Raw genomic sequence first — 18,812 nt, 5'->3', positions numbered from 1 at the left:
GGAAATATTCATAGAGGTCCGTCTCAGCTCGTCCTTCTCCTCACTTTGAACTTCGTCACTCGTTGTCAGTAAAATATATTTGTGTATTTACTTTAACGCCAGGGCCAGTGGATGGACTGGTGGCGAGCACCAATTATAGGAAAAGTGTTTATAAGTGACAGAGGCATTACCGCAAAATCGACTTGGATGAAAACGAAAGTAACGTTAAACACGCACAGAGGACTGCTCCAGCCCCAACTTAATTTAACGTTAGCAAGTTTAATTTTTTACCTTGACTTGTGTATTAAAGGATGGATGGTGATCACGGGGACGCTAAACCAGATTAGACGTGTTTGCATTTTTCATCGCCACTTTTTTTGGCACATTTTGCAAATTGGATATCCGTCGTCTTCTACTACCCCCTGATCATTTTTTAGATATCCAAAAATGCTCACAGACTGCCGATTTAAGGTGCTTTTTTGGTGGATATAAAGCTGAGATGTCATGTCCCTCTGTCATTTTCACAGCACGTCTGCTCTCTGAAGGCTAACTAAGGTGTTGTTGGACTAGCCAGCTGAGCTGAGCCAGGCACACCGCACTCACACGTGACTCATTCGCGAGAGGAATTTTTCAGGGCAACATGGAACTTTACTTTAGCTTCTAAAATTCTCACGGTTCCACTTTACACCAAGATCAGCAAAATACTTTGAGCTTTCCTTTGCTCGCTAACATTTCTTCCATAGCAACAACACAAAGGACTCTACACCCTGTTATACCTTGAGTGGTGAGCTAATCATCCACAGCTGACCTCATCAAACAGGAGCCCAGCTCATCAGTGCCCCAGTTTTATAAAACCCCTAAAACCTGATTTTATTGGAACAGGGCAGAGGAAACTACAAACTTCAGCAGACAGTGTAGAGTCTTCTCAAAACTCCTGGTCAAGTCTTGTCATATTCCCTCTCTAACCCTGCCCCACGTTGTCACTTTGGCCATGAGTGCGCTTGTCAGTCTCTCTCTCTCTTTTTTGGCCACGCACTCTTCATATTCCACGACATGGTTGTGTTTCAAGTGATGAAACAAGTTGCTTGTGTTACTTTTGGGCGCAGAAACGGTTTTCCGACAGAGTTTACATCTGACTTTTGTTTCTCTTTGTTCAGTTTGCTGTTTGCTGAAGCCAGATATTGACCAAACGATCAACACGGCATCTTTTTTAGATACCAGCTCGCCTTCATTTGTACTTGAGTCTTCCCTGCCTGCCTGGGTTCAGCATGAGCGCTCGTGTTGTCTCACGCCCGGCATGCTTCTCTGTGTTTTGAATGAAGAGCGAAGGGTGGTCGAGACAGAAGCATGTGACTGGATATGACTACCCGGTGTTGTAGTTTTTTAAGAGGACCACTCATGAAAGCTCACAGTGGGGAAAGCTTTTATCAAACTGTAGTGTCAAACAAATGACAAAGTTCAGGTGTCTGTGAAGCAGAAGTCCCTTCATTCATATGCATATGGAAGTCTGGCTTGCAACCACCAGACTTAAAAAATAAGTAGCTGAAGATGGTCCTTTATACCTTAAAACACAAAGAGTTACTATGACATATTCTAAACAACTGATGAAACAGCAACACCTGCCATTTAATTATATCTAAGTTGCAGACTAGACAACAGTTAGTTCTTTTCATTTTCTGGGCGTACAGCCAGCTTACCAAATACATGCCCCTTATCTTACTGACCAAGGACAGGCAGCATCTTTATATACATTTGAGCACAAAGCCTACGTCAAGCCACTAGACTGTATAGTTTGCAAAAAACATACAAAAACAAGAAAATGATATTATTATCTCACTTCCCAGGCATCTCTCTTATCTCTTCATTCTTCAAAACATACCAAAATCAGCAAAATTAGGTCGGTGAGAGATTCTTAACGTAGGTATCGATAAATTGTTTATATATCGCCCAGCCCTACTAGGACCTGAGTTAACTGCTGGGACAGCACCAGTAGCTGGGAGCAGAAGGGTTCTAAAAGGGGTGCCCAAACTTTTTTAATGTAAGATCTATTTTTTCATTTGCCAGTCCAGAGTGATCTACCAGTGTTAATTTGAAGCTCTGATATAGGAAAAACAGACTGTGGTCACATCAGTATAATAACTGTCAGGAACAGTTCTTTCCGGGCCCTATGCGGACGACACGATCCGAAAGGTGAAGAAACAAGAGGGAAAAATATCATGCGGGAGTCGGTCAGGAGACAGGGGGGCGTGTCCATGCAGTGCTAGTGTCCGGGGGGAGTGAATCCAGGGCGAACAATCCAAGGGTAAATCCAGAGGGGGAATCCAAGACGGGAGGTTTAGTCCAAGACCAGGGGATCCATCCGTAGTTAAAACCAGAACCGGGTCGGGACCGGCGGGGCAGGGAATCAGGAACAGGAAACTAAAACCATAACGGAGCCAGACGCGGCAGGACCCCGGGCTCTCACGACACGGAAATCAATGAGAAGCCCCGAGCAATCGCCTGCGTCTGGCTTTAAGGTGGAACTAAAGAGGGGCTGGAATAAGGAACAGGTGTGGGGAATGGGACAGAACGAGGAAGGGCTGGAGCGCCCTTAAGAGGAGGAGTAACGATCGTGACAATAACGATATCCATCACTACAATGACAGCAAATAAAAGCAAGTGACTCATGCTACAGTGAACAAATAATGTTCCCCATTTTAGAAAAAAGAATATATTCCAACCTTAATGTGACCATCGGCACTGAGAAGCTTACTTGAGAACACTTGTCATTTTTTTGAACGTGTTGACACTGCTGATCATGTCGATGACACTTTTATTTTGTCCCTGCAGCTCGACATTCAGCTCATTCAGCAGTTCGGTCAAGTCTGTGAGGAATGCTAAATCCAGAAGCCACTGGTCATCCTCATCATGTTTAGACGACTTGAGAAACTCTTTGATTTCAGGCAACAGCTGTCTGAACCTGGCCAAAAATGTTTGTTTTTGAAATCTCCAAATAACAAGCCAGCAGCCTCAGCAAACACTTTTTTTATTACTTCTCGATCCCTGAATGACTTTTTGCCGACTGCTGCTAGTTGACATTTAAAATTTTCTACTTTTCTTTTCCGTAACTCACGTTTAGCGGGAAAGTCCACATCATACGTTTTGTGTGCAGTTTTGAAGTGTTGTTCTATATTTCCCTTTTTCACGTAGACGCTAGCATTGCAGATTTGAATGTGAAAGTACAAACAATAATCATGCTTCCATTCCTTGTGGTAACGGTAAGTTTTTAGTCTCTTTGCTTCATCATTTTCAGTCAAACACTACAACTATCAAAAAGGCAATCAAACTAATCAAACTGTTGGCGAATTTGTCACAGCCAGTCTGTTTCGCTCCACTATGCACAGAGTGAATGTGGGGTTCGTGCCGCAATAGCCAAGAGAACGTTCTTGGGCAGCGCACACAACACTCTTTATTTACGGAGCTCCTGCAGCATTTTTTCCAGTGTCAGCCAGCACTCAGGGAAGAGACTTTTACAACCCATTCGACCAGGGTTAAACACACACAAGGGCAGTAAAATGTATGACATTACATGCACAGATCTGAATGAATTTTTAGGCTATCGAAAAAAGTAAACAGTCAAATAGCCCATTTATTTTTTGCCAAACATTCTTGCAAATCGATCGACTGGCAAGCGCTCCGCAATCAACTGGTTGGGCATCCCTGGGTTGTAATATTCTGGAGAACACAGAAAACACTAACACATAAGCTTGTTTCCCTCGACTCTAGACTGAATATTTCATACAACATCAGTCCTTTGACAGTGTTCCACTGGTACTTTTAGCCATATTTCCAAAGGTTTTGTCTGAATTCCTGCTGTATCGATGGCGACAAAAAGTCAAACTCTCCCACACTACCCACAGTGAAAACCACACTGAAATACACCCACAACATTAACACACACAGCAGTAACAGCATCAGCAGGTTCAGCTCACATCACAGGGACTAAACACACTCAACGCAACCCTATCTGTGTCGTCCGTCTGGATTAAAACACGCAGTGAATATCGTGAACTCGGCACTCTTCCTCTGAGGGCCTCACTGCTGTTTCTCTGACTCTTCTGTGTGAGACAGGCTTGTGTGTGAGGAGCTGGACCAGGCCAGACTGCAGAGCACACCGGGAGGGAGAAACACTGAGTCTCACTGTCTAACAGGACTCCTAGAGCAAACTTGTGTGACCACGGCCAGGGATCCTGCTGAAGAGAGCATATCAGTTTGAACATTTTCACAACACTTAGATCATTAGTCACACTAAGGAGAAAGGGAAGTGTTACAGTTGTATGCAAAAGTTTGGGCACCCCTGGCCAAATTACATGTTTTGTTGATTTTCTAAGTGAAAAGAAGTTAACAACTTCTGCAGCGAACAAACTTAAACTTGACATATTTCTGCAAATGTTAATGCACAGTTACTATTTATTTGCTGAATTTAACAGATTGAAAAAAATAAAACATTAAATGTGGCATGTACAAAAGTTTTGTCACCCTTCCAGTTGATCCACTAGTGTTATTTTTTTGTAAGGTCTCAGAACTTAATTGATTTGTTAGGTCTTAATCTAAGTCAAGTGATGACAATTCCAGAGCTAAAAGTATCAGTACTTAGTAACACCCCCTTTGGCAGAAATCTCCAAACGTTTCTTGCAGCCAGCTAACAGTCTTTCTATTCTTGCTTTAGGAATCTTCCCCCCACTCTTCCTTGCAGAACGCTTCTAGTTCAGAAATATTCTTAGGTCGTCTTGCATGCACTGCGTGTTTGAGATCTACCCACAGCTTTTCAATAATATTCAAGTCTGGGGACTGTGAAGGCCATTCCAAAACCTAAATCTTTAATTTCTTGAAGTAGTTCATGGTTGATTTTGAGGTATGTTTTGGATCATTGTCTTGTTGTAATGTCTAACCTCTTTTCAGCTTCCGTGTCTTCACTGACTGTGGGACAGTAGCTTCCAGGATTTGTTGATACATAATAGAATCCATTCTTCCCTCTACCTGCACAATATTTCCTGTGCCACTGGCTGCCAGACAACCCCAAAGCATAATAGATCCACCACCATGCTTAACAGTTGGCAAGGTGCTATTTTCTTTAAATGCTTCTCCTTTTTTTCTCCAAACATACCTTTGGTGATTGTAGCCAAAGAGTTCAATTTTTACTTCATCAGACCACAGCACTTGGTTCCAAAACTCACAAAACACCACACAACTTGACTTTTGTGATGAGATTGCAGGTAAGGTTTCCTTCTGATGACTCTTCCATGCAGATCATGTTTGTGCAAGCAAAGCTGCACAGTGGACCGGTGCACCACTTCTCCCCTGACAGATACACCTTCCTGCAGGTCCTCTGCAGTGATGTGGGGGTTTTGTTTTGCATTTCTGACTGGTCTACGAGATATTGTCTCAACTTCCATTTCTTAATCACATTTCGGACAGTGGAAATTGCAAGCTGGAAGCGTTTAGATATCTCTTTATAGCCTTCCCCTGCTTTGTAAGAGTCAACTATCTTTATTTTCTGATCCTCAGTCAGCTGCTTAGAGGAGCCCATGGTTGCTGAGTGTCAGCACAGCTTCCTGAGAGGTTCGAAGAGTCAGAGAATTTATGAAGCTCTGGACTTGTCATCACCTGACTTACATTAAGACCTAACAAATCAATTAAGTTCTGAGACCTTACAAAAAAATAACACTAGTGGATCAACTGGAAGGGTGCCAAAACTTTTGTACATGCCACATTTAATGTTTTATTTTTTAAAAATCTGTTAAATTTAGCAAATAAATAGTAACTGTGCATTAATATTTGCAGAAATATGTCAAGTTTAAGTTTGTTCGCTGCAGAGGTTGTTCACTTCTTTTCACTTAGAAAATCAACAAAACGTAATTTGGCCAGGGGGGCCCAAACTTTTGCATAAAACTGTATGTATGGTTCTTCACAGAGCTGGAGAGCAAACACTTGACAAATGTCAAGTTTGATAAATGACAAGTTGCCCACCTTACAGGATGACCCCCTCCACTGGTACCCTCTTTCCTGACTGTCACCATCATCTCATATCACCGATCACCTAATCTGCACACCCTTCTTGTTCCAGCTCCTTCAAGTGCCTACAGTAATCATCCACACCAGAAACCTCCCCCTGAAACAGAACCCGCTGCGTCACCTGTAAATACCACCTGTATATATCCAGCATATTCAAGGGTTTAACAATTCATGATATTTAGATACAGTAATGCACGAGACAGGGAAGTGTCATGTACATTTAATAGAGCTGGAAAGTAAACACTTTGGGGAAGCTCATTTTAAAATCAATCAGTTATAATGACTTGTACTGTGAAGGTACACAGTTACAATGTAAAATGACATGTTCTGGAAAAAGCTGTTTACATAAGAGATATGTATATTATACTGTGTGTATACCCAACCCACAACGTTTTTCAGTGAGTTTATCAAACTGCAGTATAAATAAGACACACTGCGAGAGGGTCACAAGATGCTCTTTACCCTAGCGGATCATTTTTGCAGAGCCCCCACTTCAACCAAGTAATATTCTAATTTTTAGTTGGTCAGTTGCACTCTTGATTTACGCAGAACACAACTCATAAACGTCTCTGGCACTGAGACTGAGGGAAGAGCTTCTTAACAGCCCTTACAACAAACTCATCCATTTTTCTTTCTTTTTCATACGAACTAGCAGACTACTAGGCCAGGCAACCCTGCTGTGAGCGGGCTAGTCTTTGCACTCAGACGTACGAGGGGCACGACGGTGAAGGCAATATGAAAGTGTGCTCTAGTGACGCGTGTTAAAGCCTAAGTGCAGCACTTTCATGAAATTAAAGATTAATGAAAATTAATCTCATCACCAGCTATTCTATTCAGAAACGGTTTTACATGACTAAAACACACTCTTAGTGGGGCTGCAAGTTCTACCTGTTTTTTATCAAAGGAATCAACTGCAAACAAATGTAATTTATTAAAAAGGGGTCGGACACTGCGGGCCGCAGGTTGAGAACCACTGGCATAGAGGATCTTGAAAACGGCAGTCGAACAAATAATATACTGATTAGTGGTCTTAAAGGAGTAGAGGGGTGGCAGCCTGTCCAGTTTTTTTAATCGGGCCTGCCCTCCCTGCTGGGCTTGGAAATGAAACCTGCCATTATAAAAATCGACAGGGCAGAACTACAGGCTGCCTGGCCTCACTCGCACCAGAGGCCACCCAGCTGGCAAGTCTGGATTACTCATGGGGGTTGTCTGAGGGGTTGTAAAGATAAAGATCCAGAAGAAGACTGGGGATTATTGAAGGACGGCACCTGAATGTCCTTCCACCAACTACAATTGCAATTGAATCTTCTGCCAGATAACTTTTGGGGGTTTCTGCAAGTGCTACACTTCATCACTATGAAGATGCCTTCATCCTTTGATATTTCTCCTTACAGCGATGTAGAAAAGTTCATTAGGGACAAGTCTGACATTTTGTTTCTTCCTCTATTCCGTGTTATACTCACTTGCCACAGCTGAGCTCACTCAGAAATGGGAAAGGGATCTCAGTGAAGGATGACTGGCTTGAGGCTGTAAATTCTTTCAGATCAATTTTCACACATAATACAATAACACTTTAAAAACAGAAAAACTGATGCCACTTCACCATTAAGTGTTAAATGTTGTGGCTATCCAGCAACGTATTTCCATTACTTTAGGGATTGCATGTTAATTTCACAGTTCTAGCGCTTTATTCTCCAGGAAATGAGTGGTATTTGTCATGTTAAATAAGAAAGGACCCTGAGCCCTTTATTCTTGGGTTTACCTTCTAAAATGGTAACACTTCCCCCATCACACTTTGCACTTTCAGCTTTGGGGTAAATGACTTTTAGATAGGAAATGTATTTTAATCAACTGGATTAAGACTAAAGATATTTCCATAAATTATGGTCACCTCTTACAGAGTATTTGCCAGTGGGGATAACAGAATTGTTTCCTAAGGGTCAAAGCGTACTAAAGTGGAATTCCTTCAGGTGTTCCACAGACAGAGAGAGGAGAGGAGTTATGCCGGATGAGGAGGATGACTGGATTGGGAGACGAGATGGGACAGATGTGACTAGAGAGCTAGAAGAGAACTGAATACTGGTGAATTCCCTGTATCTGTATCTTTATGATATTGTAAACTATCTCCTTTCAAGGTTGCTCTTTAACTTGTTTTGTTCTTTAATTGTTTAATGATGGTTGGTGGTTGAACTTTGTTAAAAATGAATTAAAAATGTAAAACAAAGAACGACTGAATTAACCACCCATTACAGTCTCCCAGTGAACAGGCTCCCTTACAGCACAGAGCAACACAGCAGAGACACACTGAGAGAGGACTGACTGTACACACACACTTACCTCAGCTGGGAAATATAGGGCAGGCACTGAAGGAAACTCCTCACTTCACTCTCTTCAGCTGACCAGCCCTCCAGCTCTACTGGTTTCCTGACTGTGTGGAGTTTCAGCACTTCAAGGAAGAGGGAGGCCTTTCTCTTGGAGAGGTCTATAGCCCAGACTGCAGGAGCTGACTGGAAAACTGGCTGGAGTGCTGGGAGAACATTCCTGCCTGTTTGAGACTCATAGTCCTTCACACAGGAATACAGATCCAGCAGGAAATTGCTTTTATCTCCTAGATCACTGAAGTGCTGTATTTGCTGTCCCAGACGCAGCAGGAATGAAGAGACTCTGTGATTAAACTCCTCACTGGGCTCCTGCTCGCCGTCTGGGAGAGAGAACCTGTGGAGAAAAGGAATGAGGTATTGGAGCACAGTCTGTCACAGAGACTCCTGTTAGAACACATGTGATGGGAATGAAGGTGTGGACTCCTGTGTCTTGTTTCGAGGAGATTCTCCAGAGCACACACCAGACAGGGACGACAACTCACAGCTCTGATCAGGACAGACAGACACGACAGAAGACAGAGGTGAGGAACAGGAGCCTGGAGGGAGCTGTGGGTTACAATATGAGTAAAAGTGCAAGATGAGTGTTACTGATTGACAATCCGGTGTCAACAGAGAAACTCCCTGTACAATAAGACAGGGATTGTTTGCATAAACAGAAGAATATCTAGAAGACCATAAGTAGGAAAGTCTTTACAAACTGTCTTTACAATCAAGTCAACTCCAAACCAGAGAACATTTGTACAGTTGTTCTGAATACAGATGTTGTCTGAATGACAACCTCATTGAAGCAACCTGGTCTTTTCAATCTCACCAGGCCTCGCTTACAGACCCACAGACAGGGTAAAGAAACACATCTCTTCAGATAGGCTTAATACACTGTAGAAAAATAAGAAACCAAAAACATACAGTAACATCATAATATTCCTACTAATCTCAGCGGTTAGCCGATCAGACACTCTTCCTACAGTCTCTGTGTCTCCCTCCTCTACATCTTCAGTCCTCTTTTAATGCCCTTTAGGATCACAGCTGTGTATCATTAGGTCTCGGTCATGAGATTAATTATCAAGCAGCTATAATTGCCTGAAAAGGTAAGAGCTTCACAAAGATAAAACAAAGTAAAAAACATAAGGTACAAGATAAAATGGTTATTTTTTTAATACCGGATAATCAACAGCTTCACCTATCACTGCAGCCCAGTCCCACCTGGAAACACACAGCACCATTCTGCACCAGCAGCCCTGCTGGAGACACACAGCACCATTCTGCATCAGCAGCCCCACCTGGAGACACACAGCACCATTCTGCACCAGCAGCCCCACTGGAGACACACAGCACCATTCTGCACCAGCAGCCCCACCTGGAGACACACAGCACCATTCTGCACCAGCAGCCCCACCTGGAGACACACAGCCCCATTCTGTACCAGCAGCCCCACTGGAGACACACAGCCCCATTCTGTACCAGCAGCCCCACTGGAGACACACAGCACCATTCTGTACCAGCAGCCCCACTGGAGACACACAGCCCCATTCTGTACCAGCAGCCCCACTGGAGACACACAGCACCATTCTGTACCAGCAGCCCCACTGGAGACACACAGCACCATTCTGCACCAGCAGCCCCACCTGGAGACACACAGCACCATTCTGTACCAGCAGCCCCACTGGAGACACACAGCACCATTCTGCACCAGCAGCCCCACTGGAGACACACAGCACCATTCTGTACCAGCAGCCCCACCTGGAGACACACAGCTCCATTCTGCACCAGCAGCCCCACTGGAGACACACAGCACCATTCTGCACCAGCAGCCCCACCTGGAGACACACAGCACCATTCTGTACCAGCAGCCCCACTGGAGACACACAGCACCATTCTGTACCAGCAGCCCCACTGGAGACACACAGCACCATTCTGCACCAGCAGCCCCACCTGGAGACACACAGCACCATTCTGCACCAGCAGCCCCACCTGGAGACACACAGCACCATTCTGCACCAGCAGCCCCACCTGGAGACACACAGCACCATTCTGTACCAGCAGCCCCACTGGAGACACACAGTACCATTCTGTACCAGCAGCCCCACTGGAGACACACAGCACCATTCTGCACCAGCAGCCCCACCTGGAGACACACAGCACCATTCTGCACCAGCAGCCCCACTGGAGACACACAGCACCATTCTGTACCAGCAGCCCCACTGGAGACACACAGCACCATTCTGCACCAGCAGCCCCACCTGGAGACACACAGCACCATTCTGTACCAGCAGCCCCACCGGAGACACACAGCACCATTCTGTAACAGCAGCCCCACTGGAGACACACAGCACCATTCTGTACCAGCAGCCCCACCTGGAGACACACAGCACCATTCTGCACCAGCAGCCCCACTGGAGACACACAGCACCATTCTGCACCAGCAGCCCCACTGGAGACACACAGCACCATTCTGTACCAGCAGCCCCACCGGAGACACACAGCACCATTCTGTACCAGCAGCCCCACCGGAGACACACAGCTCCATTCTGCACCAGCAGCCCCACTGGAGACACACAGCACCATTCTGCACCAGCAGCCCCACCTGGAGACACACAGCACCATTCTGTACCAGCAGCCCCACTGGAGACACACAGCACCATTCTGCACCAGCAGCCCCACTGGAGACACACAGCACCATTCTGTACCAGCAGCCCCACCTGGAGACACACAGCACCATTCTGCACCAGCAGCCCCACCTGGAGACACACAGCCCCATTCTGTACCAGCAGCCCCACTGGAGACACACAGCCCCATTCTGTACCAGCAGCCCCACTGGAGACACACAGCACCATTCTGCACCAGCAGCCCCACCTGGAGACACACAGCACCATTCTGTACCAGCAGCCCCACTGGAGACACACAGCACCATTCTGTACCAGCAGCCCCACTGGAGACACACAGCACCATTCTGCACCAGCAGCCCCACCTGGAGACACACAGCACCATTCTGTACCAGCAGCCCCACCGGAGACACACAGCACCATTCTGTACCAGCAGCCCCACCTGGAGACACACAGCTCCATTCTGCACCAGCAGCCCCACTGGAGACACACAGCACCATTCTGTACCAGCAGCCCCACCTGGAGACACACAGCTCCATTCTGCACCAGCAGCCCCACTGGAGACACACAGCACCATTCTGCACCAGCAGCCCCACCTGGAGACACACAGCACCATTCTGTACCAGCAGCCCCACTGGAGACACACAGCACCATTCTGTACCAGCAGCCCCACTGGAGACACACAGCACCATTCTGCACCAGCAGCCCCACCTGGAGACACACAGCACCATTCTGCACCAGCAGCCCCACCTGGAGACACACAGCACCATTCTGCACCAGCAGCCCCACCTGGAGACACACAGCACCATTCTGTACCAGCAGCCCCACTGGAGACACACAGTACCATTCTGTACCAGCAGCCCCACTGGAGACACACAGCACCATTCTGCACCAGCAGCCCCACCTGGAGACACACAGCACCATTCTGCACCAGCAGCCCCACTGGAGACACACAGCACCATTCTGTACCAGCAGCCCCACTGGAGACACACAGCACCATTCTGCACCAGCAGCCCCACCTGGAGACACACAGCACCATTCTGTACCAGCAGCCCCACCGGAGACACACAGCACCATTCTGTAACAGCAGCCCCACTGGAGACACACAGCACCATTCTGTACCAGCAGCCCCACCTGGAGACACACAGCACCATTCTGCACCAGCAGCCCCACTGGAGACACACAGCACCATTCTGCACCAGCAGCCCCACTGGAGACACACAGCACCATTCTGTACCAGCAGCCCCACTGGAGACACACAGCACCATACTGCACCAGCAGCCCCACCTGGAGACACACAACACCATTCTGCACCAGCAGCCCCACCTGGAGACACACAGCACCATTCTGTATCAGCAGCCCCACCTGGAGACACACAGCACCATTCTGCACCAGCAGCCCCACCTGGAGACACACAGCACCATTCTGCACCAGCAGCCCCACCTGGAGACACACAGCACCATTCTGCACCAGCAGCCCCACTGGAGACACACAGCACCATTCTGTACCAGCAACCCCACCTGGAGACACACAGCACCATTCTGTACCAGCAGCCCCACCTGGAGACACACAGCACCATTCTGCACCAGCAGCCCCACTGGAGACACACAGCACCATTCTGTACCAGCAGCCCCACTGGAGACACACAGCACCATTCTGTACCAGCAGCCCCACCTGGAGACACACAGCACCATTCTGCACCAGCAGCCCCACTGGAGACACACAGCACCATTCTGTACCAGCAGCCCCACCTGGAGACACACAGCACCATTCTGCACCAGCAGCCCAACTGGAGACACACAGCACCATTCTGTACCAGCAGCCCCACCTGGAGACACACAGCACCATTCTGCACCAGCAGCCCCACCTGGAGACACACAGCACCATTCTGTACCAGCAGCCCCACCTGGAGACACACAGCACCATTCTGCACCAGCAGCCATACTGGAGACACACAGCACCATTCTGTACCAGCAGCCCCACTGGAGACACACAGCACCATTCTGCACCAGCAGCCCCACTGGAGACACACAGCACCATTCTGCACCAGCAGCCCCACCTGGAGACACACAGCACCATTCTGTACCAGCAGCCCCACCTGGAGACACACAGCACCATTCTGCACCAGCAGCCATACTGGAGACACACAGCACCATTCTGTACCAGCAGCCCCACTGGAGACACACAGCACCATTCTGCACCAGCAGCCCCACTGGAGACACACAGCACCATTCTGCACCAGCAGCCCCACCTGGAGACACACAGCACCATTCTGTACCAGCAGCCCCACCTGGAGACACACAGCACCATTCTGCACCAGCAGCCCCACTGGAGACACACAGCACCATTCTGCACCAGCAGCCCCACCTGGAGATACAGCACCATTCTGCACCAGCAGCCCCACCTGGAGACACACAGCACCATTCTGCACCAGCAGCCCCACTGCACACAGATCAGGGAAAGAGAGAGAAACTGCTGCACCAGTTTCTTGAGAGGGATCTTACTCAGAACAGCGACACCAACAGTCCCAGCACTCCTCATGACGGATGTCTGCCCCTGGTGCCTCTGTCTGACGACGGTCTTCTACTCACAGGTTGTGTTGTCAGTCATCCAAAAGATGACCAACCAACCAGGGTGGATATGGAGACCCACTGTTATGTCCCCAGTATGGCTCAGTTTAGGGGCGAATGGGGACTAACACAAGAGCCAGGGATTAAACGGATGGAAATATAAAAACAAGAAAAAACACTACACTTTTCTACAACCCTCTAAACCCGTCTCCCGAGAAAGGGGGTGGCAAAGCCAAAGCAACGTCTTCCACCAGCTAACTTCTTACACTAAACTGAGCTGTAACAGAAAACAAAAAAAACACAAGAGCCACAACAATCCCAATCCAACACCACAGCCAAATAAACAAACCCGACAGATCTCGCGTTTACCAAAAACTACAAACCAACATCAGGCTCACCAAAATTCGCCGTAGTTTATTCCACACCTCTCTCCTACCTCTCTCTCCGGACGTTCTGTACCAGCATTTTAAACCCAGACCGCTCTCTTCAACCCATCCACAGAGAGAGCCAATTTAGGGACACACCCACCTCCACAAATGGACCCCCGCACGGGAGGGGAGTAAAAAAGGTGTTGTCTGTTGTCTGGGTTTTGGGTCTTTAACCTTTTCCTGAAGCGCCGAATACATATAGACAGAATTCTGCCCAAAGCTTCGATCTTTACCTTGAAATGCATGCTCAGTGTGTGGGGAAAAACCTGTTCTGAAGCAGAGAATGACTATGATGGATCGAAAGGAGTTGGTGACACTTTCTATTTACTGTTTTAATGGGCACTTTAAGTGTACCGTAGAGACAAGGTCTCTGTATCAGTGTGGGGAGACAGAAGTAAGGAGACACACAGGGAAGCTTTCACTGCCCTTGGGAAAGCTAATCCAGGAGGGAGCTCCTCTCCTTCAGAGAACAGGGAGAAAGAGAAGGAGCTGGGGTCTCTCAAACTTTCCATGTGGTAAAAAAGCAGGAAAAGGGGAAAAGAGGAGAAAGGGGTAAAGTCACCTGGAGAGAGAGGAATGCTACAGTATATATAGCACATATACCTCTGTCTGAACTCTATTTTGGAAATGTACAGTATCTGAAGCCAATTATACTAATCCTTATGGATATTCATTCTTTTCACAGTGTTCAGTGCTATCAGATGAAGCGTGCAGGGCTCTAATCTCCCATGCAGGAAATGAAACAGGTTGATTATCAGTGAGTAAGGCATAATTATCGAAGACAGGGGACTAGGTATGCTGTTTAAGAGCTCAGCTGGTCAGATGTTCTGATAATCTCCAGATCTTTAGCAATAAAGAAACTATAGGGACAAATGTATTTACTTAAATTTATTTAATTTACGCTTATTTTTGAGGAAATGTAAATCAAGTCTTGTAATCTGCATGGGTGAACCAAACTGTCATCAAGAGCTTTCCAGAAAACCATGTCAGTAGAGTCCAACCAATCTGAGAGTTAAAATTAGGCACTGACAGGCATCCTGAGAGCTTGTCACATTGACGCGTAAGAACATTACATGAGGGCGTTTACCCTACCAAACCATGTTTGAGATCAATGTATGGAGCTGCAGAAACACTAAAATGTCAGAGTGCGGATGTTGGTGAAAGAAGAGCTGTTTATTTCGCGTGCACACGGGAGAGCAGCTTGCAAAAGCTAGTCTCTCCAAAAGACGTTGCTCAGCGCTTTTTATACACAGTGACAGACAAACTTCCTACTTTTAACATAGATTTCCTAATCCCTAAAACGAACCATTAGTTTTCAGTCAAGGTTGGGCAGAAAAAAACAACTCCTTATTAGGATTTTCGTTATTCTTACAGTCGCAGAGAATCAAGAAACTAAAAAATTTCCCCGGGGGCTTCCAGTGACGTCACCAGCAGCAATGGCTGCTTCTCTCACTCTCGGTCGTTTAATAAAACAACAACCATTCCAGAACTGTACATAATACAATTTAAAACAGATACTAAGTGTTGGGTAATAATGGAAGAACAAGGCAAAGGATGTAGAAACACCCAAAGCTTAGTGAGAAAGGAAACTGAAGAGGAACAGGGAGACCGGAGTAGTTCTCCCCCAGCTCAACAGTCTGCAAGGCGCCAGACCGCAAGTTCAGTCAGTTTACAGTCGAAAACATCTTCACTGAACTGACAGACTTCAGATCAATAAGATTGTCCTGAAGAATTGAGCAGAATGAATAAAAGGATAAACGAGGTGGAGGAGCGCACTGTGCAGACCGAGGCGTGGGGTGAAAAACAGACTAAATTCACCACATTCAGTTCCTCATCGTAAGTCCAGACTTTATCACGCAGTCAGATCTGTATCTCACAGTCAAGTCTGTATCTCACAGTCAGATCTGTATCTCACAGTCAAGTCTGTATCACACAGTCAAGTCTGTATCTCACAGTCAAGTCTGTATCTCACAGTCAAGTCTGTATCACACAGTCAAGTCTGTATCTCACAGTCAAGTCTGTATCTCACAGTCAGATCTGTATCACACAGCTCCTCTACCAGCTCTACCCATGAGGCTTCAATTCTGAGGTGACTCCGCAGGAAACCTGGAGAGGGGGGAGTGGGAGGAGATTTTCTTGGAAGAGGATTTTTTTTTCTTTTGCATTTCATAACTGTAAAATATGACTATATATGCGAGCACCTGAATATGTCTTGTGTGTGAAGTTCAATGTACCATTTGTATAAACCGTTTGTGTTTGGAGAGAACAATTACTTCTAACTTCAGACCAAATGTCTGTCTCTTGGCAAATAAAATTATCTGTCTTCTTACAGTATTATTATTGTGATCTGTTTACTGAAGAGGTAAATGTACAGGTAATGGTAGAGGTAAATTTTTATAACAAAATCTGTCACCACTGTCTAAACAAATTCACAGAGCTAAATAAGTGAAGACACTAAAAGTAAATTCAGGAGATTAAAGGACTGAAACTGGAAAGACACAGGCTGAGTGTGATCGATGTTGCCTGTCAACTCTTGTTGAAATCAGAGAAGCCAGTGGGGTGACTGAAGCAGAAGGTTCACAGCAACTTACCTGCGTCCTTGTTCCATAACCTACAGCTGAGTTACTGAACAGGCCAGAGATACTGTAATTAAACTGAAAGTGGAGCCATGTGATCAGAGACTGCTTCTGAAAAGTGGGAGCAGTTTTGCCAGAGGTGGGATCCAACCATAAATCTTGCTCTATTGGGGCACCTCAGTTCTTCAGTTCAGAAGAATGAGTCCATTGCCCTGGCCTACATGAAGAGAGCTTAGGTATGACATTGTTTATTGTTCTCTGTGCGAACATTTCAGACTCTATAGTGAGCGTACCCATGGCAGAGTGTCACAGACAGGGATTCTGGGGTTCAGCGTTAAGTACTGATCCCATGGGTCCTTGATCATTGCAAACACAAAGCTACTAATTACGAATTAATGTCACGTCTTGGTTTATGTGTGTAGTATTTTGTCAGATACCTGGAAAGAAAGGGCTGTGAGGGTCTGTGACAAAATCCCCAGCTGTATTTATTCAGACAAACTGACTCCCTACAATCTTTAAAAACAGGGCTTGATGAAATCATTAGATAAATGATATACAAGCAACTAAATGCGCCACCTGTTCCAGGCAGCCTCCTGTTATTTGTAACCCTTATATTCTCATGAACAATCTGCCCTGACACAGAACACAGCAGGGACTAACGGACTGAGGGACTGACCATAAAAACAAACAAAACACAGTCTGCTGTCACTGTTCACACTCAACTGTCTGAACATTAACCACCCATTACAGTCTCCCAGTGAACAGGCTCCCTTACAGCACAGAGCAACACAGCAGAGACACACTGAGAGAGGACTGACTGTACACACACACTTACCTCAGCTGGGAAATATAGGGCAGGCACTGAAGGAAACTCCTCACTTCACTCTCTTCAGCTGACCAGCCCTTCAGCTCTACTGGTTTCCTGACTGTGTGGAGTTTCAGCACTTCAAGGAAGAGGGAGGCCTTTCTCTCAGAGAGGTTTATAGCCCAGACTGCAGGAGCTGACTGGAAAACTGGCTGGAGTGCTGGGAGAACAGTCCTGCCTGTTTGAGACTCATAGTCCTTCACACCGGTATATAGATCCAGCAGGAAATCACACTGAAGCTCCTTATTGTAAAAATCATCGAAAGGAAAGTCAGTGTAGCTGCACACTGATGATAACAATTCCAAGACCTTCTCTCCTGTCTGTGTCTCCCACTCTGCTCCTTGCAGAAACAGATCCAGCAGGAATGAAATGGCTTTGCGTTTCCACTGTTCAGAGGGCTGTATCCACTGACAGAATCTGAAAGAGAGGAGGAGACAGACTGAGGCCCATTTCTCTCAGCTGTGTTTCCAGTGGCTGCTGTGCAGGAACTCTCAGACACAAGGAGCCATTTCCCTGAATGGGGATCTTCCCCTGAAAGGAGGGAACAGAGAAGAGTGTGTGAAGGAGGAGTCAGGGGAGTGAGCACAGCTCTCACCACAGGAGTGACTCTTCACACTCTCCCTCAGCTCTCCTCACACACTCCTTCCCCAGAGACAGTCTCACACACCCTGGCTCTTCACTCTCTGCACTCCAGTCACTGGGACAGCAGTGGAACAATAACAGAGATTCACTCCAGTCGACAGTGTTTAGACATTAGTACAGGTAAGTACTGACATTATTTAGGCAATAAGCACATTTGCATTAAAGCTTCTAAGACTTAATCGGTTGAGGATGACATAAAATATATCTGCAACAGTAATGGGAAACGTCTAGACAAGGAGAGGGAAATGGATGATGAACTAAACCATTATTTCACTCAGGTCTTCACAAAGACAGCAGGCCTCAAGCAGAAAGAGCGTTAATCAGTCTCATGAATATGAATTCTACATTAGCTACTCAAAAGTAAATACATTACTCATATGAATTAAATTGATATAAACTTGTGTTGAGGTAACAACTGAATTCTCGAGATGCAGTGTAGAACATTGGGTTACTTATCCACAAATGGATTCGTATTTCTCGGCTCGGACACCGAAGACCAGCTGGCAGGCTCTGTCCAGTCGGCACACTCTGGCTCGGTGCCAGTCCTGATGCAGTTCCCAGTTAGAGAAATTAGGAGGAGAGCGACGCGCGACAGTGTCTCTCTCAGGGACTTACTAGTAGTCCGGCTGACTAGTAGAAAGTCTCTGTGCACAGAGGGTGGCCGCGGGTCAGAGCAAGTCACTCTTTAGGGGGAAGAAACTTGGTTTGCTTCCG

General features: G+C 46.5%; 1 protein-coding gene across 4 annotated transcripts in view; it reads right to left on the bottom strand.

The window, feature by feature from the left end:
• The window catches only part of LOC148839822 (uncharacterized), a 191,278-nt gene that overhangs the window by 81,486 nt on the left and 90,980 nt on the right, over nt 1-18,812 (bottom strand). For all 4 annotated transcript variants that reach the window (XM_088909656.1, XM_088909659.1, XM_088909657.1 and 1 more), the window contains exons 18-19: nt 17,427-17,873; nt 8,371-8,748 (exon numbers count right to left, since the gene is read on the bottom strand). In XM_088909656.1, coding sequence (XP_088765782.1) covers nt 8,371-8,748; nt 17,427-17,873 — 825 coding nt within the window. The remainder of the gene's footprint in view (nt 1-8,370; nt 8,749-17,426; nt 17,874-18,812) is intronic.

This window comes from Atractosteus spatula, chromosome 2, assembly GCF_055471065.1.
Source record: "Atractosteus spatula isolate fAtrSpa1 chromosome 2, fAtrSpa1.hap1, whole genome shotgun sequence".
Classification (NCBI taxonomy): Eukaryota; Metazoa; Chordata; class Actinopteri; order Semionotiformes; family Lepisosteidae; genus Atractosteus; species Atractosteus spatula.
The sequence above is the reverse complement of the archived record's forward strand: the minus strand, read 5'-3'. Positions and strand labels throughout refer to the sequence as shown.